The sequence below is a fragment of the Tasmannia lanceolata genome, unplaced genomic scaffold (assembly GCF_043159265.1).
Source record: "Tasmannia lanceolata isolate RefF3 unplaced genomic scaffold, GAP_Taslan_0.1 ptg000007l, whole genome shotgun sequence".
NCBI classification, from domain to species: domain Eukaryota; kingdom Viridiplantae; phylum Streptophyta; class Magnoliopsida; order Canellales; family Winteraceae; genus Tasmannia; species Tasmannia lanceolata.
The window spans coordinates 18803121-18826928 of NW_027518684.1; the positions used below are offsets into that span (position 1 = coordinate 18803121).

Below are 23808 nucleotides of genomic sequence, written 5' to 3' on the forward strand. Positions count from 1 at the left end.
GTCATCTAATGATGGTATGCATGATCAATGGTCTCGGTTAGTCTACAGGTATGATTTTATAATCGTCTCAGCCTACAAAGGGTTGCAATCATGTTAATGTCAAGTGAGAGGTTACAAGATCAACGGTCACGATCGCCACAACCATACCATGTGTTTACTAGAGAAAAATATCTTTTTTGGCCTAAGAAAGTTCGACCCACTGTGTTGGACCCTATCTTGCCCGGGGTGATCCTATTCCCATGCCAAACAATCTCATTAGAACCAAAATCAGTTTTGGACTCACATTCGGTTTTCAAAATCCAAAACAAATAGGGTGTGTTCGGCAACTATTCTTTTACGGGATTTTCTTCCTTTTTAGGAGTGGAGAATGACAAAAGCCAAAAAAATCTCAAAAATCTTATTCGGCTGCGTGACCCACTAAGGTCCGTTTCCAAAATTTCTGCCACTTTTTCAACTAAAAGGAAGTATTCCGTGAAGCGATAAATAACCGTTTCTAAAATTTCTCATCACTCCGTTTCCACCCGATTCTTTAGGCAAGAATAAGAAGTGTTGCCGAACATGCCCTTAGTATATTGAACCCAAAGCTGACTAAAAGTAATTTTAGGTCTTTTTTTCAGTTTTGAACTCAAAATAGATTTAATTTTTATCTTTGCTATTCAACTATGCTGTGACTAGCGGTTACACAAAAATCAGCCTTTCACGTTAATTTGAGGGGGTTAAGATTAAAAGATATGTTTTGGACAGTGATAAATCGACCCCCCAAAATGATTAATCGACTCCCCATGTGTCTATCTCTCTCCTCTTTCTCTCTCTAACCCAGAGGAGAGAGAAAGAGACATGGGGAGTCGATTTATCACATTTGGGAGTCGATTTATCACTCCCCTATTTTTTTAGTGAGATTTAATCTCAGCCCTTAACTTGGAGATGTAACAACCGTCCCAAATATGTCTCATAAACACGCAATATTTTTGCTTAAATCATGTATAGGACCTTCACACCCTATACAGTTAGACTGTGAGAGATCTCACTGTTGGATAGCTTGGGTGATAGATTAGGAAAATATGCTTGATTCTTTGCTTTCTTTATAAAATTTCCTTTTATTTTTCAAACCTTACCTTTTTCTTTCCTCTATTTCATTTTAGGTAGCCTACAATTGTTCCTCTACTTAGTTGAGGTGCCTACAATTTCAAATTCCATGAGGATCGACCATGATCCTAGACCATGATGCCTTGCCCATCGAGGCTTTTTTTTGTCTATCAAGGCATTGGTCTATAGTGACCCGCTCTTATGAGGATCGGTAATCCAAAGCCAGCCCATGATGACGCCCTTATCGAGGCTTGAGTTATATTCAACTCATTGAAGCAATCCTTTGTTGAGGTTCATAAGCCCACTTTGTCATGCATCTTCAGGAGACATTGATCATTAATATTCAACCCTGTGCATCCTATTGGAGAATTTAATAAGGAATTTTTTGGGATTTTAATGTAATCAAATGTATGTCGATTTTCAATCACCATACTTTTGAGGGGGCAAGTTAAAAGTGTGAGAGAACTCACCGTTTGATAATATGGGTGATAGATTAGGGAAACATGTTTGTCTAAGAAACTAAGCTAGAAGTGGTAATTAGGTTAAATTAGAATGTTTCTTTCTATATCTCATTCCACAACTGATGTTAATCTTTCTAGAGGAAGTCTAAACTCAAGGGAGCCCTTGCAAAAAAGAGGTAAAAGGGCTCTCCTATTGGCTACACATCACCATTATGCATTAATAATGGCTGTAAAGTCAAACATAATGGTGATGTGCAGCCAATGAGGGAGCCCTTTCACCTCTTTTTTTGCAAGAGCTCCCTTCAGTCTAGAATTCCTCATCTTTCTAAATAAACACTCATTAGGCTCTTTCAAAACCATCTTCTGTCTCCCGCAAAAATCCCGTTCTGCAACCGAATTCTCCAATATCTGATCCCCAAAATGGAGAATTGCAGTTGTTCATCGTGTGATAAGATCAGTCGAATGGCGAATTGGGTCGGAACAAGCGTTGCCTCGTTATTTTTTGCATCCTTGGAGCATTGTTGTTGCATAAATCTGAGCACAACGGATTTCAAAGATGACGATGAAGAGGCAAAAGATCACCTCTTAATGCTGGACCACAATGCACGGGAGGGGAATGTTCCCAACAAGCTCTCACCTGTTTGATTTCTCCTTGGCAGAGATTATCTGGCACGATCACAACCATTGGCGTTTCCCCAATATCTTTCTGAATGGAAAAAACAAAATCCTGAAATGGATTTGTTGCCGATGTTAATATTGTTTCATTCGACATATCTCGATTATTGTTATTGTTGATGTTGTTTTGTCTTTGATTCTTGTTACGTATTAAAAGGATTCTTGTAATACATTTTTACATATTTTCTTCAGATAAATTCACCCCCTTCCAGGATGATCCTAACCTTCTGATATGTAGCAGTCCCTCTACAAATCAGAGTGTTAGGATCATCCTACATAGATGATTTACGGGATACAACCTATTTATGTTGTTCCGCATCAAATTAATGGTCTGGATCATCTTAAGAAGTGGGCCCCACTGTACTTTCTAAAGAATACCGGACTTCACGCGCGCATTGTATAAAATCTCATATAACATATATATATATATATATATATATATATATATATATATATATATATATATATATATATATATATATATATGTGCTGCAAAAAGAACAACACTCGCTTTTTTTTCAAATTTATTATTGTTCGCCCAGGCTCTGAACCCTCATCAGAGACAGATAGATGGCTATATCCTTTTCCCACCCTTGCTGAAGAAGCTCCTGGAGAAGTGAGAGAGCGAGGGGAAGTTTGCTCACTCTTAAGTCGCAGGTCTATTGCATGTCAGACCAGCCACCTCGTGAGTGGAGACAAAAGTTGTTGTCTCCATTAACGAGGTGGCTGGTCTTATGTGCGACAGACCAGCCGCGAAAACCCTTTTGTGATGGACGCTAGCAACTTCCTAATATTAAATAATGAATTAAAACAAGATTTTGAAATTATATCCCTTAAAAAATAGCCAGATTGCATCAAATTTCGCCGTAAGTCGGAAATTTTGGCTGAAATTTAGGTTTCGGTGCATTCCGAATCCGAAATTTAAAACCTTAGGTAGGGTTATATTTTCTATCACTAAATGACGACAATAACCAATCTCCTTTGATGATATTGCAATTGTCTCTTCTTTTGGAGCGTGTGTTTTTTTTTAGCATAATGATGCCTACGTAGTGATTGATTTTTCTTCCTCCAATGGCATTCATATGAATTCTTATGAATTTGATCCATATATCCAGCCTATTATACATGTGGTTGGACAATTATTTTTCCCTGAAGGTTTGTGTTTTTTTCTTTTGGCGTGCAATATTGGGGTTCTAGGTAGGGACTGTATATGTTGTCCAATTGATATCAATGCATGATGATGCTGAAATCCGGTTCTAAGATCAACATCTGGTAGAACTCCAATCTGTGATCAACTTACGTTCACAGATAAACCGTTAGGGGTCCCGAAGTTGTGGCTCCAAGAGACCACTCTGACGCTCAAGTCAGCAATCGGCACAACAAGGAGAACAGAGCAATAGGTAGGAGACAAATGTGCACCTTTGGGCGTGGGGGTCTTATTTATAAAGGAGGAGTTCACAACTGTTTGGGAAACTTGCCTCAATATGAGTCTTTCCTTATTTGGAGATTTCCTTGGGAGATAAGAACCAAGTTTCCTTATAGGAACTGGTTTCTATCCTGGGCGAGCGATCTTGTTGGAGAGTTTATGTCCCTAAGTAGGACTTTCTGTTGGTAGCACTTTCCTTCTAGGAGATATTGCTATTCCGGAGATATGGGGAATCCTCGCAGGATTCTACTTTAAGAGATAAGTTCGGTTTCCAATTTTGGGGGCAATGTCATGTGTCAGTCATCTAAGAGAAGTGCTGATTTTACCCCCAACACTGCACATTGCGTAGGTTGCTCCACATATCCTATTTAGATTTCAAGGATTTCATGGGTTTTGATTCCCTCTTCAAAGCTAAGATCCTATCTTGGAACAGCAACAGGAAGAAAACATGGGATTTCAAGCCTCACAGCTTGCCAGATGTGTGGCGCATTGATGAGGAATTTAGATCTCCCATCCCAAGAGAATGAAGATCAAAGGTTTGTGCCAAGGGAATGGCGACCCGCAAGTAAGAAAAAATCTAGGCAGTTCATCTTAGAATCGCAATAAAACATAAATATATAGGAGAAATGTGACAATGTAGCAATATAACACATTCAGAGAATTGTAACAACTATAACATGAGAGAAAATGTGATTTGATTTGTGTAACAAAAAACATATTATTTCATCAACTCATCTAATCTCCACCGTCCCTCCAACACACCAGCATGAATACGCACCGTCGGATTATGTACAGCCTCGCCCTCTTCTCTTCCAAAACCCTAACCCTAACCCTGACCTTAGCCCTAGCTCTCCTCCAAAGAGAAGACGGTGAGAAATCCATGGCCTCTGCAATGTGAGGTGCTCTTTGGCTACTCAAAAACTTCCTTTTATAGGAAGAAAAAGGAGTTACAATTCTTTTCCCCTGAGATAGCCCGCAAAGTACATGCTAAAAATAGAAAGTTTTTAAAGTCGAGTCTACAATGAACCGGGACGAAAACCAGGAACCGGTTCTCTGCTTCCAAGTGTCGGCTTATGCTTGGATACGCAGTATTCTGTTACAGCTCCTTTGAACGGGGATTATTAAGAGGCCTAGATGCGAAATTGCCCTTATTTTAGTTATTATTTACGAAAATGGGAATTTTGTTTTATGGACTATGCAGAGTCAGGGGTGTCAATAGATTCACCTACGTCTTAGTCACATTCATTCAAATCATTTATCAATTGGTTCGGATTCGGAGGGTTCTTCCGTCCATCAGAGTGTCCTAGTAGGTCCTACTTACATTGTGTAAAATTTAAATTCTTACAAGGGGCTGGGCAAGTTAGGGAGTTACGATCGATAGTTAGTTAAAAGAAAATACATATGAATTATTTTTACTAAATTACCTCTGAAATAATACTTAAAGTTAAAATATGGAGGGTATTTCTCTTTTGTAAAGAGAAAACAGTTTCTACACACAAGCATAGATAAGTTATCTACACACTAGCTTAAAATACAGTGGAGGGCATATTGTTTGGGTGTTCCAAAGCATTCATTTGATCGGCCCTCACATAGATAAGGTGTCCACAAAAAATCAGCTTCGTAGGATCATCCCAACCTTATGATTTGTGGAGGTAAAATTGACGTGTATAAACCTTCACAAATTTGTCCATTTTTTTTCCTCTACGGTTCAAAGGGTTAAGATGATCCTATGAAGCTGATTTTTTTAGCACACCCTATCTATATATGTAAGCATCATCAAGAAACTTACATTGTTTTGACTTGAAGGATCAAGTTTTTTAGGATAATCCGATCAAAGTATTCTCAATAGAATTTCAGTATTGTCGCATTTCTGATCAACTGACCTGATCCAATAAATGAGACAGAAGTGGGCCCAAAACCAGTCATTTCTCTTGGGCATTTTTTTGAAAAAAAAAAAAAAAAAAACCTCGCGATCGGAACCATTGATGATGGGATCCATAGTGATGGAATGATCATTTTACACAACGAAAATGGGTCAATGTAGGCAACTACCTATCCATTGGAAGAATCTCCTCTTGAATTGTGTATGGATCCAAAGGCCTCCATCAATGGCGACAATGTAGGACTAATGGGCAGATATCTGGTCCACTTGGAATCAGTTTTAATCTTCTCACAATTGACCATAATCAATGGCCACGATTTGTTTCTACAATTAGTCAATAAAAGCACAGACTGCACAGTACCAGAGATTTCATAGTTTCAAACGTGATGGCGTTTTCGTAGTTTCATTAAATACTGGTAGCATTTTAGTACATCCTCTGTTTCTGTATACATGTACCCGGTCCCGGAGTCAGAGGAAAACGGTCCCATTTTCAGTTTCTCTGGCTTCGAAAGAAAGGAATATTTTTTCCCGGGAATCCCTCGAAATCCGATGTGGGTCCCGTTCATTTGAGCCAACACCTGTCGTGAAATCCCTTGAAAAGGATTTCAGTTTTCGTAGTTCAAGGGATTTTGTTCTGTTTTTGCTTCTGCAAAGAAGAGAGAGAGAAAAAAAACTTTTAACTCTCTTTTTTGGGTCATGATCCATGTTATAGACTTATAGGAAATGGGTTTTCTGTATTTTGATTCTAGGGCTAAGTTTGTTTAGCTTTTCATCTGTTTCTTTTTGTTTGAGTTTATTATCACATCAATTTCATAGGACTACTTCTTTCTTCTTTTTTATTTCATTATAACCTAAGAACAGGAAGTGAGTTTTTCGTTTTTTTTTTTTTTAAAAAATTTCTTTACATAGATTTGGTCTTCAATGTTCTAGGGTATTTTTGTATGGTTCAGGGCTACATTTCTCCCAATCTAGGGTTTTTTTTTTTAGGGTTTAGGGCTACATTTGGTCCAATATTGGGGTTTTTAGGGTTTAGGGCTACATTAGTTCCAATCATCTTTTTCTTTTTTTAATATAGATTAGGTTTTCAATGTTCTAGTGTTTTTTGGTTTTAGGGTTTAGGGCTACATTTGTTCCAATCATCTGTTTTTTTTTTATATATGTAGATTAGGTTTTCAATGTTCTAGTGTTCTTGGTTTTAGGGTTTAGGGCTACATTTGTTCCAATGTAGGGTTTTTTGTTTGCTGAGGTTCTTTTTTTTTTTTTCGTAATTTGGTTAAGGGGTGTATGCTAAAATGTGCTCCGGTGATGATACTCTTTTTGTGAGATGCCTCTTTGAAATTTCGTTCCAATTTCTGAAGCTTCTTTAATGGAGATCAATGTGGAACTGAAGAGACATCTGAGGAGCTCTCTTCTTACTTTTTTTCTTCTCTATTTTCAGAGGGTTCTCTTCTTAGTTTTTCTCTATTTCAAAGGGGTTCTCTTTCTTTGATTCTTTACATATGAGTTTTTAACTATGATTTGGCCGACACTGAATTTATTGCCGACTCGTGTCAGACACAACACCCCCATGTCCACAGGTGTCGACACTCCTAACACTTTTAATACACACTTTTAAGTGTATTGCTAGAAGTGTTTGTAACTTTATATGTATTTAAGTGTACGAGTGAGCCATTATTTTTAGGATTTTAAGGGCCATGTTGAAACTCGGCGCACGAATTTGTGTCCACTAATTATGATTATATGAACTTTCTATTTTAACTGTGTCCCAGTTTCTAAATTTTAGGAGTTTGCTGTGTCTGACACTCGGTGTCCGGGTCGACGCACGACACTCCTATCCTTGTCAACAAATCATAGGTATTTTACAAAATCTGGAACTGATATCTATACTCCTTGTTTTGATAATGCCACTTAATCTACTAACACTTCTAGATAGTTATTTCAGAGTAGTTGTTGCATTTAACCAGAGAAATGTTGCTCTGTACACAAGCAAATATGTAGACAATGAAATTATTGAATTCTTACAAATGCTCAGGCAGGGAAAAATTACAGCATACCACTATGTTTAAGCATAGAAACAATTCATCTGTAGAGAAACCTCATATAGAAGATGATAAAATAAGGGCAGTGATATCCCCTCGCCCTCCTAATATTCCTCTGACAGCCCTTTAAATACTGCACAACGAAAGTTGAGGCTCATGTTTATCAAAACATTTGAGCACAAAAATCATTTCCCTAATTATAATATGGGTTCACTTCCTTCAACCGTGGATTATACAAAAATAGGTTTGGGGATCCCAATCGGTTGTCAAAATCTAAAATGAACAGGACCTTAGAGAAGTGTGAAAAACAGTAAATTGAGATGGTACTAGTATTGATACAGTGGAGGGTCACCAACATTGAGGGCATGTTTAGCAACCCAAGGTTACCTATCCAAAACAATTGTTTTGCAACCATGAACAATTATTCCATGGAATATTTGTGGGCTCAATTGTGAAAGATGAGCTGAGGGAGGAGAGACTTGAGACAGCACAGGGGAGTGAGAATAAGAAATTCCTAAAATACAGTGAAAAAATTACACTACTTCAGAATTGGGAATTTGTTTTCCTGTTTTCAGGAAATTTTCATGCTCCCCTCTCTCCCTCCCTCTCCATTAATCTCTTACAACTGGCCCCACTATTATACCATGGAATAGTTTTTCTTGGCAACCAAACACGCCCCAAAGGAATATCAGTGTCTGTTTTTCTTTCCATGTCCCCGTGATTTGTAACTCCCCAACCTCTCCAGCCCAATAGCTATCAGTTTTCCTTAATTAAGAAAGCTAATGCAATGGCACTGATCAAATCATATTCTTTCCAACTCCCCACTATTTTTTTTTTGTGGGGTCTGTAAATTGAAAGTTTGCAGTATGTATATATACAACTAGCTATGCTTATGCACAATCTCCTTACAATCCTTAAACAATCGGTGTTGTTACTGGGAGTTAATGGCCAGTTTGTAGAAGCTCAGCAGAATTACACTGGCCCTGCTTATCAGAACCCACTTTCTTCTCCTTATTTTCATTTTTCCTTAAGAGTAATCCTGTACTTGCCTGTGAGAAAGGTAAAAGGGAAATTTTACTGGATGTGCAATTTTGAACTAAAAAAACAGCATCTAAGTATTCAAAATACCAACCTGTAGAGCTTTAAACTTGGTAAAGCAGTAAAGTTAATTCCACCAGACTCAGCAAGCTGCCTGTCCTGTTATTTCCTGGCTAAGCCAACATGAACACTCCTGTAAAAACAAAGGCAATTTGCTAGATTAATTATTATTGTTTCATATTGGACGATACCAAATAGATAAATTATTATTATCATAAACCCAAAAAAAAATCATTAGATTGAAAGAAAATGGAGATTTGGTAGATTTTGTTAAAGTGGATTAGAGTGAATCGTGTACCATAGCACTTATCAATGAACAAACCAGGTTCGGATCAAGTCCTCTGAACATCCTCAAATCATATATTACATTTCATGTCCCTGGAGAATCTGGACCTGAAAAACAAAGTAGCATGTGATGTTTTTTATCCTTCAATTGAGCATATAAAAAAACTTAAAATTATGCATGAGTTGACACTATCAAATACGTTACATTTGATTATCTTAGTTCATCCATTTCCCACATAAAGTTTACCAACAAAGAAATACTGCTTTTAAATAGTCAATATCTATCCTTTAGACTCAAGAGGGCATCTGGGTCACTGTGACACAAGAACAATTGAGTTTCTAAATAATTGTCTGACTGGTGCACAAGGCAGCATCTCTAGTTCTGCAAATTTCATTATAAATCTTTTCCCTTCAGGTCATCAAGGAGGGCAAGGATCAACTATATGAACCAAAACCAAACCACATAAAAGAAACTATACTACTTCATGAGATTAAATACCACACCTTAATTTCCTAAATATGTCAAAGATATAAATTTGGGAAAGGACCATTTCAAAAAAAAAAAAAAAAAATTGGGAAAGTAGAGTTATTTAGTGTTATGAGCTTATTTTATTACTATGATTTTGGGACACATGCTGCACAAAGGATAGACCTGTGTCGACACACAAATGGTTGTGGACACACAAGGATTTAGACATGTCCATTGTATTCTCGCAAACAAAGCCGAGTTTTATTATTTTCTTAGAATGGTCGACTTTCTATTTAAGTGGGGCCAATATATAATTATCTAACATTATATTTATCATTTGACATACCATTTTGATTGGCTTTTGTTTCCTAGGGATTGTCCATCACCGTGCTGCAGCTGCTTGAAGGGAACCTGAATGAGGCGTTGCTGTTGCTTGAAGGAGACCTGTATGAGGAAGCTCTTCTTGACAAACCTATTCTTCAGGTAAGTTCCACTTCTTCTTCTTTTGTTCTTCTTGTTCTTATTTCTTCTTCTTTCTTTATCTACACAAAGGTGCACCAAATTTTAGTCAGAAGTTGGAACAAAAATAATACCCCCTACCATAACTGTCTTTTTACCAATGATCGTTAGATAATATGTGTTCATAAGGGCAATAAGTGTAATAGATGGTAGATAACCTCCCATTGCAAAATTGGGGGATAGCAGCACCACACGGGAATGTCTTACCTCAGTTCTTGTTTCACAAAAGAATTTTGTTTCTTAATTATGAAAAGGGCGACGATTTTTCACACCTCTCTCTCTCTCTCTCTCTCTCTCTCTCTCTCTCTCTCTCTCTCTCTCCCTGTAGGAGGGATGCGCCCCCCACCTTTAACATGATTTGACGTCAAAAAGCGTTAAAGTTGCCCACAATTCACGTTAAAGGGGGCGCGCGCATCCCTCCTTTGTGCTCGCCCGCGGGGGTTGGGGTGGTGGTGGTGGGTGGGGGGGACATCATCTCCCTTATGAAAACCAGAAAATAACATAGATATGTGACCAGAACTCTTTCAAACAAGTAGGAAACACCAGAATAGACATCCATAGATCACTAAATCAGATATTTAATTAACCATCTAAGCAGAAAATTTCATTTAGTATTAACTTTTGCTTATTATATAGAACAACAGTAAGGCCTCTATTACAACAGAAATGGAGAACACTGGAAACAGTCACATTGATCTCCGAAAAGCCACAGATGAGTACCATCATTATTCCCCAAAATCCAAAAACTAACTAAGGACTTCACATCCTAAGTTAGACTAGGACGCAAAGAAATATCTAAGCATTTCATGCAACCAAAATGACTCTGTTTCCTTGTTCTGTGCAGAAACGAGTAGCAAAAGCTCTTAAAACACTTTTCCTAAAAGAATCCAATCCAGTTTAATAGACAAGTATTTGCTATAAGTTTTCCCAGATTCACTTGTCACTTAATAGAGAAGATTTATGCAAACCGGCACCATAATAATGTGATTTGGAGCACTAATTGCCATGTTACATGGATTCTTCTAAATGGACAAAGAATCCGTGCCAGACACGTCTCGGATTCCAATACTTCAGGATTCTTGAAGACACTTCAGGATCTCTTTTATCTGTTTTTTTCCGAATACTACAACCACAATTTTACAATTATCGCATGTTTTATGTTTTGCCTAATAGTAAGTTTCTTAAATGGAAATAAAACATTATATCTACTTAGCCTGTTAAATTTTCCAATATAATCCTTGTTATTATCACATTATTATGTAAAATAAAAATAAAATGTGGGGACTGATGCAACAAAGCCACAAATCATTCTTTTTGAGGTTTGCCGAATTCGACACTCGTATCCGTACTGATGCAACATAGAGTACTTGATTTGAAATTCATAACTCTCTGAAAGTAAAACAGTCAAAGATGCATTTCTAAATACCTTCATATGAGCTGCCTCCAGCAAAACACAAAAAATAGTGTCTAGTTTCTGTTACCCGAAAGATATTACATAACATCAAGGAAAGATTTCACCCATTTTCAAAAGGTTGCAGACTTCTCACACCTCAAAGAACCACTGACACATACAGACATATCCAAAACGATGCAACTCACCCACATGTATCTAGCATGGCACACACACCCTTGATTAACATAAGACTACTATATGATGACAAGGCATTCCATACAAAGAGAAAAAAACAAGTAATCCCAAGCCAAATAACATCTATGAGCATTAAATTCACTTTTGCTTAGCTCACAAAGTATGCCTAAAATTTGATCCTAAAGACAGTATGGGATCTCATGATAGGAGAACCAATTTTGATTTTGTGATGATTAGGTATTTATAGAACCATAATGAACCACAGGAATGTATAGTTAGTCACCTACTAGCAGGCATAAACATTAATAGTTCAACGCATAGTCATAAGTTAATGCATAGTTAAAGAGGTACCAACATGTAGAAGTAAAAATTCATTGGTAATTGAAGCCAAAAGTCTCGTGTTTATTAATTTTAAGAGTGAATACTGATCACTTACATTACAAAGAGTAGATGTATGAATTTCTTTCCCAAGAGTCATAGACTGCAATTGACACTGTCACCAAGCAGCCTAAAGTTTTGTCTATGACTTTCCGATCTTGCTTGTAATTTATGTGAGTTGTCCGATGGCATAAATGTTGTACTTGCACCAGGATTGGCATCAACCCGACCACCGGCAGCATCTGAGGTACGAGATTTAGCATTGGAATCATTCCATTCCAGATCAAACGCATATTCAAGTCGTTTTCCAACAGACTTCAAATCAGCTCCGGTGTCATGTTTCAAAGAATCCGAGGGAGAAAGGAAAAGCCGCTTAACATTGAGAAGATCAACACAGTTAAAATCTTCTATATTATCAGAAGTTCCTGACTGTACTACATGATTGCTCTGGGAACTCTGTTCCGGCAATAGTCTTGAAATTCCACGCCCTCGTTTTCGAATTATAGATGGGGTATTTTTAAAGCTCTTTGCTGCACTTCTTAATATAGATTCTGGACTGCTTCCCTTGACAGATACATTTAGCTCAACGCTGGATGGGGTAGAATAAAAGACTGGACTGTGTGCTTCCTGGATGTTTCCAGAGTTCAAAATTTTTACACCAGCAAAGGGAACATCCAAATTTGTCAGATTTGGTGGTACATAACATAAATCACCAAAAGTTGAATTCCTAAAATGAATGGGTGTGACAGGGACTTTTTTGTGGTTCCCAACTTGAACATTGTCAATAAATTCAGATGTCGATGCTAATAAACTTGAAGAAGTACCGTTCGGTTCACTCATCAGTCTCATGTCCATAACATCCAAGCTCTTCCTTGCAATTGCACACTCCCATGGCTTTTTAGGAGATTCAAGAAAGCTCTTGGTAGCAACAGAAGGTACCAACTCAGAAAAAGTCTTATTCATTTTTGGGCATATAGTTGCTCCTAAGGGAAGCTGGATTCCAAGAGTGGAAGTGGGAGAAAATGATGCTGGAGTAACATGTTCACAAAGTGGAGTAAGAGATGGATATGTATTGTCTTTAGTACTAGCATCGTGCCTGTGCCTCACACTGGTTGAACCACTCAAAACAGAATAACGATCATCACCTGGGATCTTAGTATGCGATTTTTCTAGATCATTTAGCTCTTCTTTTGAACTTCTGGAATCTTTTCTCTTAACAAGTTCCAAATCTAAATCTCGCTCCGCCCCATTCACAATTGCAAACACTGGACATACCACACTTGGTTTCTGACCGAAAGAGACTCTCGTGATGCTATTATTTCTTCTCATATCAGCTCCTACATTCTCCTCTTCTTTTACATGATTACACAAATCTTCAGCAGCAATTCCCAGCAGCTGGGCAAAGAACCCAGGAGCTAAATATGAATCCAATTTCTTCTTCACAGAGCAGTTCCAGTGATTCTTTATTGAATTATCTGCCCTGTAATTCACAAGGATGTTAGAAAAATAACATGTTAATGGTCAGCAATAATAAAATAATAAGAAACTCAACATAAATATATATTGCATTTCTGTTTGGTTGGAGGGGTATAATTTGATCTTTTAGTGTTACCTTCCAGGTAGAAATCTTGCTATCTCTGCCCATCTGTTGCCGTATATTTGGTGGGCACGAATAAGAGCCACTTCCTCCTCCTTTGTCCATGCATCTTTCTTTATAACAGGGTTCAAATGGTTGTGCCACCTGAAAACTCAATGATTTTACTTCCTTCTAATAAGACACAAGAAAAACATGGTTGCTTATGGTGAACAGCTTAGTCTAACGATTACTATGATATTTTGGCAGGATTCAGATATTATTAAGGTGGAAGAAGAAACTCCGCGTATAAAGAGCTAAGATAAACAGAAAGGGACAATAACCTTGACACGTGATACTTAAGGACTAAACATTTTCCACAACATCAACTAAAGAACTCACTTGTCGTCCAACACAATTAATAAAGCTACACCAGCCTTAACATAAACATGATGAGGGGTAACATGTTGAAAGCCATTAAAAAGACGAGTCCTGTGTTCAAGATATAATTACTATGCACAAATTCATTTCAGGTCTAGCAACAACTAAGAACAACAAACACAGGGAAGTTTTAGCAAAAAGAATCTTGAATAAAAGCCAAGCAAAGGCAACCAATTGTGAACAAGTCCAGTTTGATTAAAGAGATTCTTTAATAAAAGTAGTTTTACTGTTTTAGATGCACGAATCTTAAGAACAGACCAACCAAATGTGATGCCTGGGTATAGTTTAATGAGATAGAAAGAGGGAAAGATGAAAGCGGATAAAATGATATTTCTATTGACACACGTGGGTGCTACTGGCACAAACTTGCAGAGTAAATGTACATGTATTGAAGTTGGAATCTCCTAACATCTGGGGATCTAAGGATCACATGCTTGTACAATCATGCAGCTCTACTTAAATTCTGCATGCAAAAGGAAATAGAGAATGCATAGCACGAAAAAGATCATGAATTCTTCTATAACTTAATCTTTAGGATGGGGTGTTGGTTGCTTTGCAATAAACAAATTGGTCTGCCATGGAAAAGAAAATAGCCTAATATTGACATAGGATTGAATTTTGATTATCCGTGCATCTAGTTTGCACATAAATGCTAAGAGGAACTTCATGGGGCCTAAAAATTGAAGAGACGCAAAGATTCCTTTTAATATCTGGTGGGAATATGTTTTGATTCAGCCTATAGTCATTTGGTTCCAAGATTTATATGACCGCCTGGCAAGTTGCAACATATAGTTCACATACCCAAAGTTGCATAAGTGGATCCAACAAATAACAAAACTAACATCAAGCTTTTCACTCTTCCTTAGTACATCTTGCCCAAGACTAAAAAAAATGAACACGGATTTGGCATTAGATCAACACTCCGGTAAAACTAAAATAAAAATGAAATAATGTGACAGTGAAACTGGACAATAGTAAACAATAAGAAGCAACTCTTCTCAAAAGAGTGCAACTCCACAAATTTAACTTCAGTTTACCATGTGATATAACCGGAGTGTCCCTACCTTTCTCGGCATTGCTTGCCTATGCGACCTGGGAAGGACTTGGCTATAACAGACCACTTCTTACAACCATGCTTTTCAACTAGCTCAATAATACAATCATCTTCCTGAATGCCAAACAAGAAACAAAATCATGACCGTAATAAACTGCCCACAATTTCTGCCAGGAAAACAAACAAGTAACAAGTTTTGATTTTACCTCCTTGGTCCAAGGTCCTTTAATAAGCTCCGGATTAAGAACCTTCTGCCAACGATGTAGACACTGAACATCTGAGCGTCCGGGGAAAAATTCGGCTGCAAAAAATCAAAACCATCAAATACAGAGCATCTAAGAAACATGAAAGTTCTACATAGTAATAGCTATTAATTTATAACTGACACTATGCTATCCACATTCAACCTGTAGACCATGTGACCCTGTCCATAGTGATACGTTTACAACATGCTACCCAAATGTAACATTTTATTTTTTGAATAGCAACAGATATCATTCATTCAAAATGAGAATAGAGAAACCACCACAGAAACAACTCTAAACCATGAACAATTATAGACAGCTAAACATAAAAAATACTTAAACTTGCTTAAAACTAATATGACCTTCAGACCTCTGATGTGTGATCCCTAATAACAATCTGACTAGTAGTCGACGCTCCATTTGCTATAAATAACCTATCAGTCTCCACATTAGCTTCTCTGTACATGACAGAACCCGGTAACCCTCTAGTCAATCTAACTCCTCTTCAAAAACATCTGTTACTTCAACACTTACAATTGTAGTTGCAGACATTATATAATATACGATATCCCATGCATTTTTTAAGAAATTAACAGATGTACTAACAAAAGAAAAATTGAAGCAACATATCACCAGGCAGAGGTTCCCCAATGTATAATACAGATCTGCCAACTCCGTTTTTGCCAAGCCATTTCACCAAATAGTTTGCACTCCTAGGGATATACGTGGAAGAAATATCCCTATCTCTAACCTTGCCAATTATTTTTTCTATGTAAGCAACCGATTTCCATAAGACCCTTGCTATCCTTTTTTGCCCAAATGATAACATTTTCGGGAAGGCCACTTTCCTGCATCTACTGAAAAAAGTGTAACACCATTAGCAGGTACCTTTGCTTCCTTTGAGTCAGCCCTACCAATTGGCTCCCTTGTAAAAGAAAGGATAATGTCATGTCCTAGGATTCCTCTAGAACAGCCATCAAAGTTTAACTTGGTGTACCGAGCAGTGGGTGGATTCACAAATTCACAAATACTCAGTGGATTGTCACAAGATCCTCACAAAGGGACTGTGTCCACCCGCTCAACGAGTAGACCCTAAAGTCTCTGATTATCAGCACTTGTGTTGCATGGATTCTTTGCCCCCCTATGCCGAATCCGTGTCGACACGTCTCTGCACCCAGATCGGACTTAGATTCGCTGGGACACACGCGGGTTCTTGTTGTAGCCGTGTCCCGCACGAATCCTCTTTTTTCAGGCGAATCCGAATCATTGTTGTCTCTTTTAAAATGCGAATCCTATATATTTTCCCTTTAAGTGTGTTTCCTTCTTAAATTTTTTTTATATGAAAGCACAAGCCATACTCTTTTAATAAAAACCCTAGCGCCTCGACCCGCTTCCTCATTTGACTCTCTTAGTAAAAACTCTAACGGCTCCACCCTACACCCTCAATTTTTCACACACACACACACACACATATATATATATATATATATATATATATGAGGAAAGTGTTGGTGAGCTTAAGCGCCCCAATCACATGGGTCCCACATTTTCTGTGGTGATCCAAACCATTCATTTGCAAGGCCCTATCATAGATAGGGTGTGTACCAAAAATCAGCTCCATAGGATCATCCTAACCCCTCCATTTGTGGAGGACAAAAATGGGCAGATTTGTGGACAAATAATGTCTGTCCATTTTGGCCTCCACAAATGGATGGGTTAGGATGATCCTATGGAGCTGATTTTTGGTACACACCCCATCTATGTAAGGGCCTTTCAAATGAATGCTTTGGATCATCCTAACAAAGTAGGCCCCAATGTGATTGGGCGCTTAAGCTCAGCATAAGTTTGGTGAGCTTACTTTCCTATATATATATATATATATATATATATATATATATATATATATATATATATAGAGAGAGAGAGAGAGAGAGGAAAGTGAAGCTACACCGCCGGCTTAAATACACTGGGCCCACATTGTTTTGTTGATCCAAAACATTCATTTGATAGGCCCTCACATTGATAGGGTGTGCCCCAAAAATCAGCTAGGTAGGATCATTCCAACCCTACGATTTGTGGAGGCAAAAATGAACGTGTAAAAACCTTCACAAATCTGTCCATTTTTTCCTCCACAGTTTGAAGGGTTGGGATGATCCTACCTAGCTGATTTTTTGGGCACACCCTATCAATGTAAGGGCCTATCAAATGAATGGTTTGGATCACCAAAACAATGTGGGCCCATTGTATTTTAAGCCAGCGGTGTAGCTTCACTTTCCTCATATATATATATATATATATATATTATTTTTAATTTTTAAAAGTTTCTTGTATCTAGACATTACCGAATCCGAATCCTACTTCTTGGGGTTTACCGAATCCGACACCTCGGATCCGTGTCGGATCCCGACACGCGAATCCGAATCCATGCAACACAGATCAGCACAATAGGCAGCACGAATGGGGAGATGCAAGGGATCCTTTGGTATTCCTTAGAAATGGCTTGTGCTAAATAATTTCAAACCAATGACAGTAAACACCCATTTCAGAATTTCTTACAAAACATATCTTAAAAGGTCCATGAATTAAATGCAACTTTCAAAATAAAGGAAAATTGCCTTGGAATAATTAGGCAAACTTAAATCACTTATTAGAACAAGTAATATAACAAGCTATCCCTTATTCTGTCAGCTCATATCAGACAATATGGAATACTGTTTACATGTTTAGTTGTTTACTACCACCAGTAAATTAAATTCCTGGATTAGCCAAAATGCCTTCCTCCCAGTAGAATGAGTTCTGGAAATGTAATCATTTGAACAGGCATTCCAATTTTTTTACCATGTATCCACGAAGTATATGTTCTTCAAATAATTGGCAAAACTGTAAATGAGTAACTTTTCGGAGCTAGAATGTTCTAGTGATTTTCTCTGCGAAAAAGACATGCTCATATTTGCTCCATGCACCTCTTTCCCTCCAAAATTGGCTAGTGCAGCAAGCCTGGCCGCACAAAATCTGCAGCAGGTGTCTTCGAAAGCTTTGACTAGCCAAACCCACTCCTTTCGTAGTTCTATTATAGAAACCATATCCCTACTCTGATCCCAGGTTGCTTATATATCATGGCATCACCGAAATGCCATAGCTGCTCACTAGGCGAAATAAAACCCCACTGAAATCTATACCGTTAAGCACCCATTTTGGCACATTAGAGCAGTAACTTGAAACAAACCACAAGACGGGTCACAACTATTAATATCCATCAACTTATGCATTCTAGAAGTGCAAAAGGCAACCGACCCATTGATGGTAATAAATAAACGTGTGTAGGCAAAGGAGCTGGCCGACCAGGAATGCATACTTCAATATGCAAAATTAAAACACATATATTTGAGAACATCTACATGGCAATACCAGATATGTGTTGTTTTACAATGCTGTGTTGGTCCCCGTCCTCCACGCAAACTCTTCACATGCTCCATATTGACCACTCTAATGCAACAAAAGTGTTTGAAACTTTTATCACATCTGATCCAACTCTCTCATTAATATTTTCGGACTTGAACCAAAAGAAAATCTCCGGTGACAACTAAATAATTAAATCAACACTATCTTGCACTCCAGGTAATCCAAAAAACTGCTCGGAAAACACCTGGTTTGTCAGACTAATTTTAAAACTACAGAACTAAGCAACCTCTAACTTCCAATTCAAATTCACCAAAAAGCTCATAATTTAAAATCCTCACAAGCACCAAGGATTTTAACTTGATGAAGGCTGATGAATATGCCACATCTTTTGACTCTTTCTAAAGACTCAAGGCACATAAGCACATAAAGTGGTGTAACAAAGATGTCCTATTAAACATAAAGTATTGATTACATGATTTACATACTTATGTATAATGAATTCAACTCAAGGCACACTTGTTATAATACCAAATGCTTTCTGCAAATATACATATGGTGCAACAACAATCTCTCAAGTTCAAACATAAAACTAATATGATAAGTGCATAGCAGAGAAAAAGTTATAGTGCTCACCTATTTTCTTCCAGTTTTTCCCATTGTACCTTTTAACCGTGTTGATTAAGGTACTATCCTGTGCCAAGATAACAACATAGAAAAAGAAGTCAAGATTGCTTAGAGAAATTACAGAACTTCTAGAAAGTTTTTTAACAAACAAGAAAGGATTTGCATTCAAATTTTTGACTTGAGTACAGTATCTAATAGCCACATAGGATAGGACTAGCATTCTCCGCCCATGCTATGCATGGGTGTAAAATATTGGGTCTCAATCGTCAAAACATGGATAGTGGACCCCACCCTGCATAGGGGTTGGGTGGAGATTGTGGCACCCAACATATCAAAACATGAGATAAAGTAGTGGGCCAGCCCAATGTGTGGTTTGAGTGAAGTTGGAGGACCCCGTAATACCAAAACATTGTGTAAATCCATTCCTCATCCTAGGAATGGATTTGAGTGGAGTGGGTCCACTCATGGCTGTCAAAGAGTGGGACCTACCATATCAAATCCGGCCCAAACCATGCTATGCATGTAAAAACACTCCAACATAGGAAAAAAATTGCTAAATAATTTTCATTTAGGAACACTAAAAAATCCTACAAAATCTCTCTCTCTCTCTCTCTCTCTCTCTCTCTCTCTCTCTCTCTCTCTCTCTCTCTCTCTCTCCGAATTAGTAGGATATCTCCCATATCCACAAAAATGATTTGGTATAAAGCATAAATCATAGCGGCAAAATTGACGCAAATTGATGTAAATTGCTATGATTTGTGGACACGGACATGAGTGTCGCGTGTCGACACGGACACGAGTGTTGGACATGGCAAACCCCCAAACTTTAGAAACGGGGACACGGCTAAAATAGAAAATATATGTGATCATGATTTGTGGATATGGATTCGTGTGTCCATTTTCAACATTGATACGAGTTGTCTAAATGAGGTAAACACAATATTCAATAAAAAAAACATAACGTCACACTTGACACGGTACAAAAACATGTCCACACACCCACATTAAGTCTAACACTTCCAACAATACAAGTAAAAATGTCCAAAGGAGTGTCGACACGTGTGGACACGGGTGTCGTGTCGGACACGGCAGGACATGTGAGTCAGCAATAAATTCAAAGTGTCGGCCAAATCATAGGCAAATTGATAAAATCATATTAATAGCATGAAATTCGAAATTTGGTAGAGGGCGGCAAAGTCAAATTGATAGCCAAATTAGCAGGTTATATGGGCAATTTCAATTTTGTAGTCGGTGGCAACTGATTTTGTGGGGGAAAATATTTTCCACTGAAAGCTTTTCCTGGGAAAAAGGCGAATGACAATGGAAAAAAAAACATGCTTAGCATATATTATAGATAGATAGATTGAAAAGTGATTAAACCTCGTTTAGTGAACCACAAATGTAGCATATAATATTATAATGCTATAATTTAAAACCATGGAAAATAAACTACTTGCCTCCATCTCCGTCCAGCCTCCCTTTGTCGAACGCCTGGTTGGGCCAGTTATCCTCCTAGAAATTAAATTACAAAAGACATCAAGATGACAATAATGCAATTATTCATATCTCATTAAAATGAAAAACATAAACCAGAATCTAAACTAAAACTAAACAAATTTAGATACAGCATCGCAATCAAAATGCTATATACTTCGGAAGGAAAAATTATGGATCCAAAGACAGCAAATTAAAATAGGTCAACAATCAAAATGACAAATAACTATGATTTTTGGACAGGGATTCGTTTGTCGAGTGTTGACACGAGTACAAGGTGTCTAACATGGCAACTCCTAAAAGTCTAGAAGTGTCTAACATGGCAACTCCTGAAAGTCTAGAACAGGGACACGCCCATAAGCGTACTTACATATAAAATTATTGATTAATAATTATAATTTCAACAAAATAAATATGATATTCATTTAAAAACTAATAAATCTTATAATTAATCGTGTCAAGTACCGCCTACATAGTTGGCTGCAATGTTCTCTCAATGGCCAATAGGAATTAGAAACAGTTTGTAGCCGAAGGCAAGGTTCCAAGTTCTTAAGAACTTGTGTGAGGATGTGTTGAATTGAGTAGGCAAATTTCAACAAGAATGTTATCCCATATGTCTCCAAAGATCAATAACACGTAAGAATTCTTTTTCATCCCAAAACATAGTCACAGGGTACTGAATAGACTGCATTTCTACTGATTTTTTTTGTATCAGAACTACATAAAGGTGCCATTGTGTACATCAAACATACATGATACCAATGCTGCAATGCATGTCTACTTTGTCATATGTCCCTACGGTAAATAAGTATGAAAAAAAAAAGTTCCGCAAAAAAACAATGAATCTATCTTTTTTTTTAATGGTAAGCAATGTATCTATCTAGATATTCCAATGAACACAAGATTAAGATGTACCAGTATGTCACTTCCCATCCAATTCAAGATACACCCAAAAAATCAGTAAATACGCCATACAAACGCAATTAAAAAGACTAATAAGCAATGAATCAATCTTTTTTTTAATGGTAAGCAATGAATCTATCCTGATATTCCAATGAACCCAATATTTTGATATACAGCATGCCACTTCCCCATCCAATTCAAAATACATGCAACAAAATCAGTAAATATGCAATACAAACACAACTAACAAGAGTATTAAGCACAGCTAAAAACGAAGACTAATTTATTAAAAAAAATAGACCTCATCACCAAGAATCCAGAAATTCTCTCTAAATCACAACTAATCAAATTCACATACAGTTAAAACAAAATACTTAGTAACTGGTTCGGCCAAAAAAACAAAAAAATGATACCCTTGAGTAGGCGCTAGTTTCGGCAGAGTTGTGTCGACGCTGCTATTAGAAATCGAAGAACTCAAAGCCATAAGGGCTTCCTTAATCATCTCTACATCAGTATCCTCTTTTTTCACTTTTTCCATAGAAAACAAAAAACAAAATATATATCCTATTCAAATAAAAATCCAAAAAAACAGAAAGAAAACAAGAAAAAAAACTCAAGTCAGCCAAAAAAGAACCCTAAATCACGAACAAGAAGTCGATTCTTCGATTGAGAGCAAAATCCACAGAAACGAATCAAAAGAAAAAGATTGAGAGAAAAATCCACGGAAAAGTATAGCTCAAAAACAAGTTTTCAACAGATACTTAGATTTTCGATTCTAAGTCGTTTTGCTGTGGATTTTGAAGGTCAGAAATAGAGAAAAGAACGGCAAAAAGAAGCTGAAATAGAGCCGATAATGAAGAGGAGAAATGGAGAAAGGTGAAAAAAATCGGTTATTTGAAGAAATCGAGCTTAGGGTTTTGAGACGCCATGATTAGGTTTTTATTTGCAGAGGTTAAGATCGGTGCGAAATCGCGGGAAAATGAGAGAGAGAGAACAGAGATAAATATAATTCCCGAAAAGGAAGTCCAAACGTAAAAATATATGATTTTCAGTTTGATTTCCTTATAAAAGACCGTTCTAGCTTCCGTTAGAAGGTAACGAAAAGCGACGACGTTTTAACGGCAATGGTAACGGGCGTCTTTTATTGCCGTTTGTAGATAAAAACCACGTTAAGAAGTTGTTATGAGTTATGAGAATACCCTTCTAGTTTAATTTAATTTTCCTTGATAACATTTCTCTTTGTTTGACACTTCGACGGTTATTTACCATGGAGTTAAGGGGATCTTTTTATGGGGAATGATATGATTTGGATCCTACTAATGAGATCCTCTGCACCTGTAGGTCGTGTAGCCATCAGCCCTCAATTAGAGATCTATGGTGATCTGATCGTGATCCTTGGTGAAGATCATCTTAGGACAAATCATAGACACATTGCATGCCCCAGATGTATTGATTTCTGAAGTTCTTTTCATATTTATTATTTTGCATAAAAATCATTTTCTAAATGGGTGCCTTCATAAAAAAAACGCGGCATGTCTGATAGCCTGATAGGAGCGTGGTTTGAAATTTCGGTTTCGGCCTATATTTCGGACCTAGCCGAAACCGAAATTTCGGCCGAAATCGGTAAAGACACGCAAAATGTCGGTTTTTTGGGCTGAAATTTTGGTAATTTTGGCTGAAATTTTTTTAAGGATTAAAAAATTAATATTTTTTTGAAATTTCCCCAAAATTACCAAAATTTGGTAAGTTTCGATAATTTCATATTTCGGTCGTTTCAGTTTCGGTGTTGACCGAAATTCGGATTTCGGTCGAAATTTAAAACCATGGAAAGGAGACAATGGAAGAATTGAACTTGTAGGACATCATTCGGCGACCACATAGTCTTGGTCTCATCCCCAATGTAAAACTGATAAGATAATAGAAAATTTTAATAGTCTAGCTTTTCTAGATGGAACCCTAAACGATGCTTCATGGATAAGGGCTTAGAATCATCTTCTCAATGACATTCCGAAGGACTTATGGTTGGCATTTAGATCAATGGATCTCAACTTGGTCGTCTGGTGATATTACATCTAACATGAGAATGGAGTTGTCGTAGGTGGGTGGGTGTGATTGCCAGAGACAAGCAGCCTTGATCTTGGACCTTGACTTGAAAAGGTAAGGACC

The 23808-nt window shown here is 37.4% G+C and overlaps 1 protein-coding gene and 1 long non-coding RNA gene across 2 annotated transcripts; one reads left to right on the forward strand and one right to left on the reverse strand.

The window, feature by feature from the left end:
• Nucleotides 1–6190: 6190 nt before the first annotated feature.
• Nucleotides 6191–12910, forward strand: LOC143882193 (uncharacterized). Its single transcript, XR_013252128.1, has 3 exons — nt 6191–7384; nt 9794–9904; nt 12119–12910. It is a non-coding gene; the product is annotated as an uncharacterized LOC143882193 (long non-coding RNA).
• On the reverse strand, nt 8364–22661 carry LOC143882192 (uncharacterized). The gene is made up of 11 exons (XM_077385652.1): nt 22056–22661; nt 20703–20757; nt 19255–19312; nt 15181–15275; nt 14985–15088; nt 13519–13647; nt 11965–13386; nt 9768–9963; nt 8966–9060; nt 8702–8800; nt 8364–8618 (listed from the first exon to the last, which is right to left on the reverse strand). Exons 1-7 carry the CDS (start codon nt 22178–22180, stop codon nt 12003–12005), a joined length of 1950 nt encoding a protein of 649 aa, XP_077241767.1. The 5' UTR covers nt 22181–22661; the 3' UTR covers nt 8364–8618; nt 8702–8800; nt 8966–9060; nt 9768–9963; nt 11965–12002.
• Between the last annotated feature and the right edge of the window lie 1147 nt (nt 22662–23808).

Excerpts from the sequence above, each read along its gene's own strand:
- LOC143882192 (XM_077385652.1), bottom strand. The coding sequence starts at position 22,180 with ATGGAAAAAGTGAAAAAAGAGGATACTGATGTAGAGATGATTAAGGAA. Across the intron at positions 15,276-19,254 it reads GAAAAACTGGAAGAAAATAG|CCGAATTTTTCCCCGGACGC; the intron begins GTGAGCACTATA and ends GATTTTTTGCAG. Across the intron at positions 15,089-15,180 it reads AAGGACCTTGGACCAAGGAG|GAAGATGATTGTATTATTGA; the intron begins GTAAAATCAAAA and ends TTTGGCATTCAG.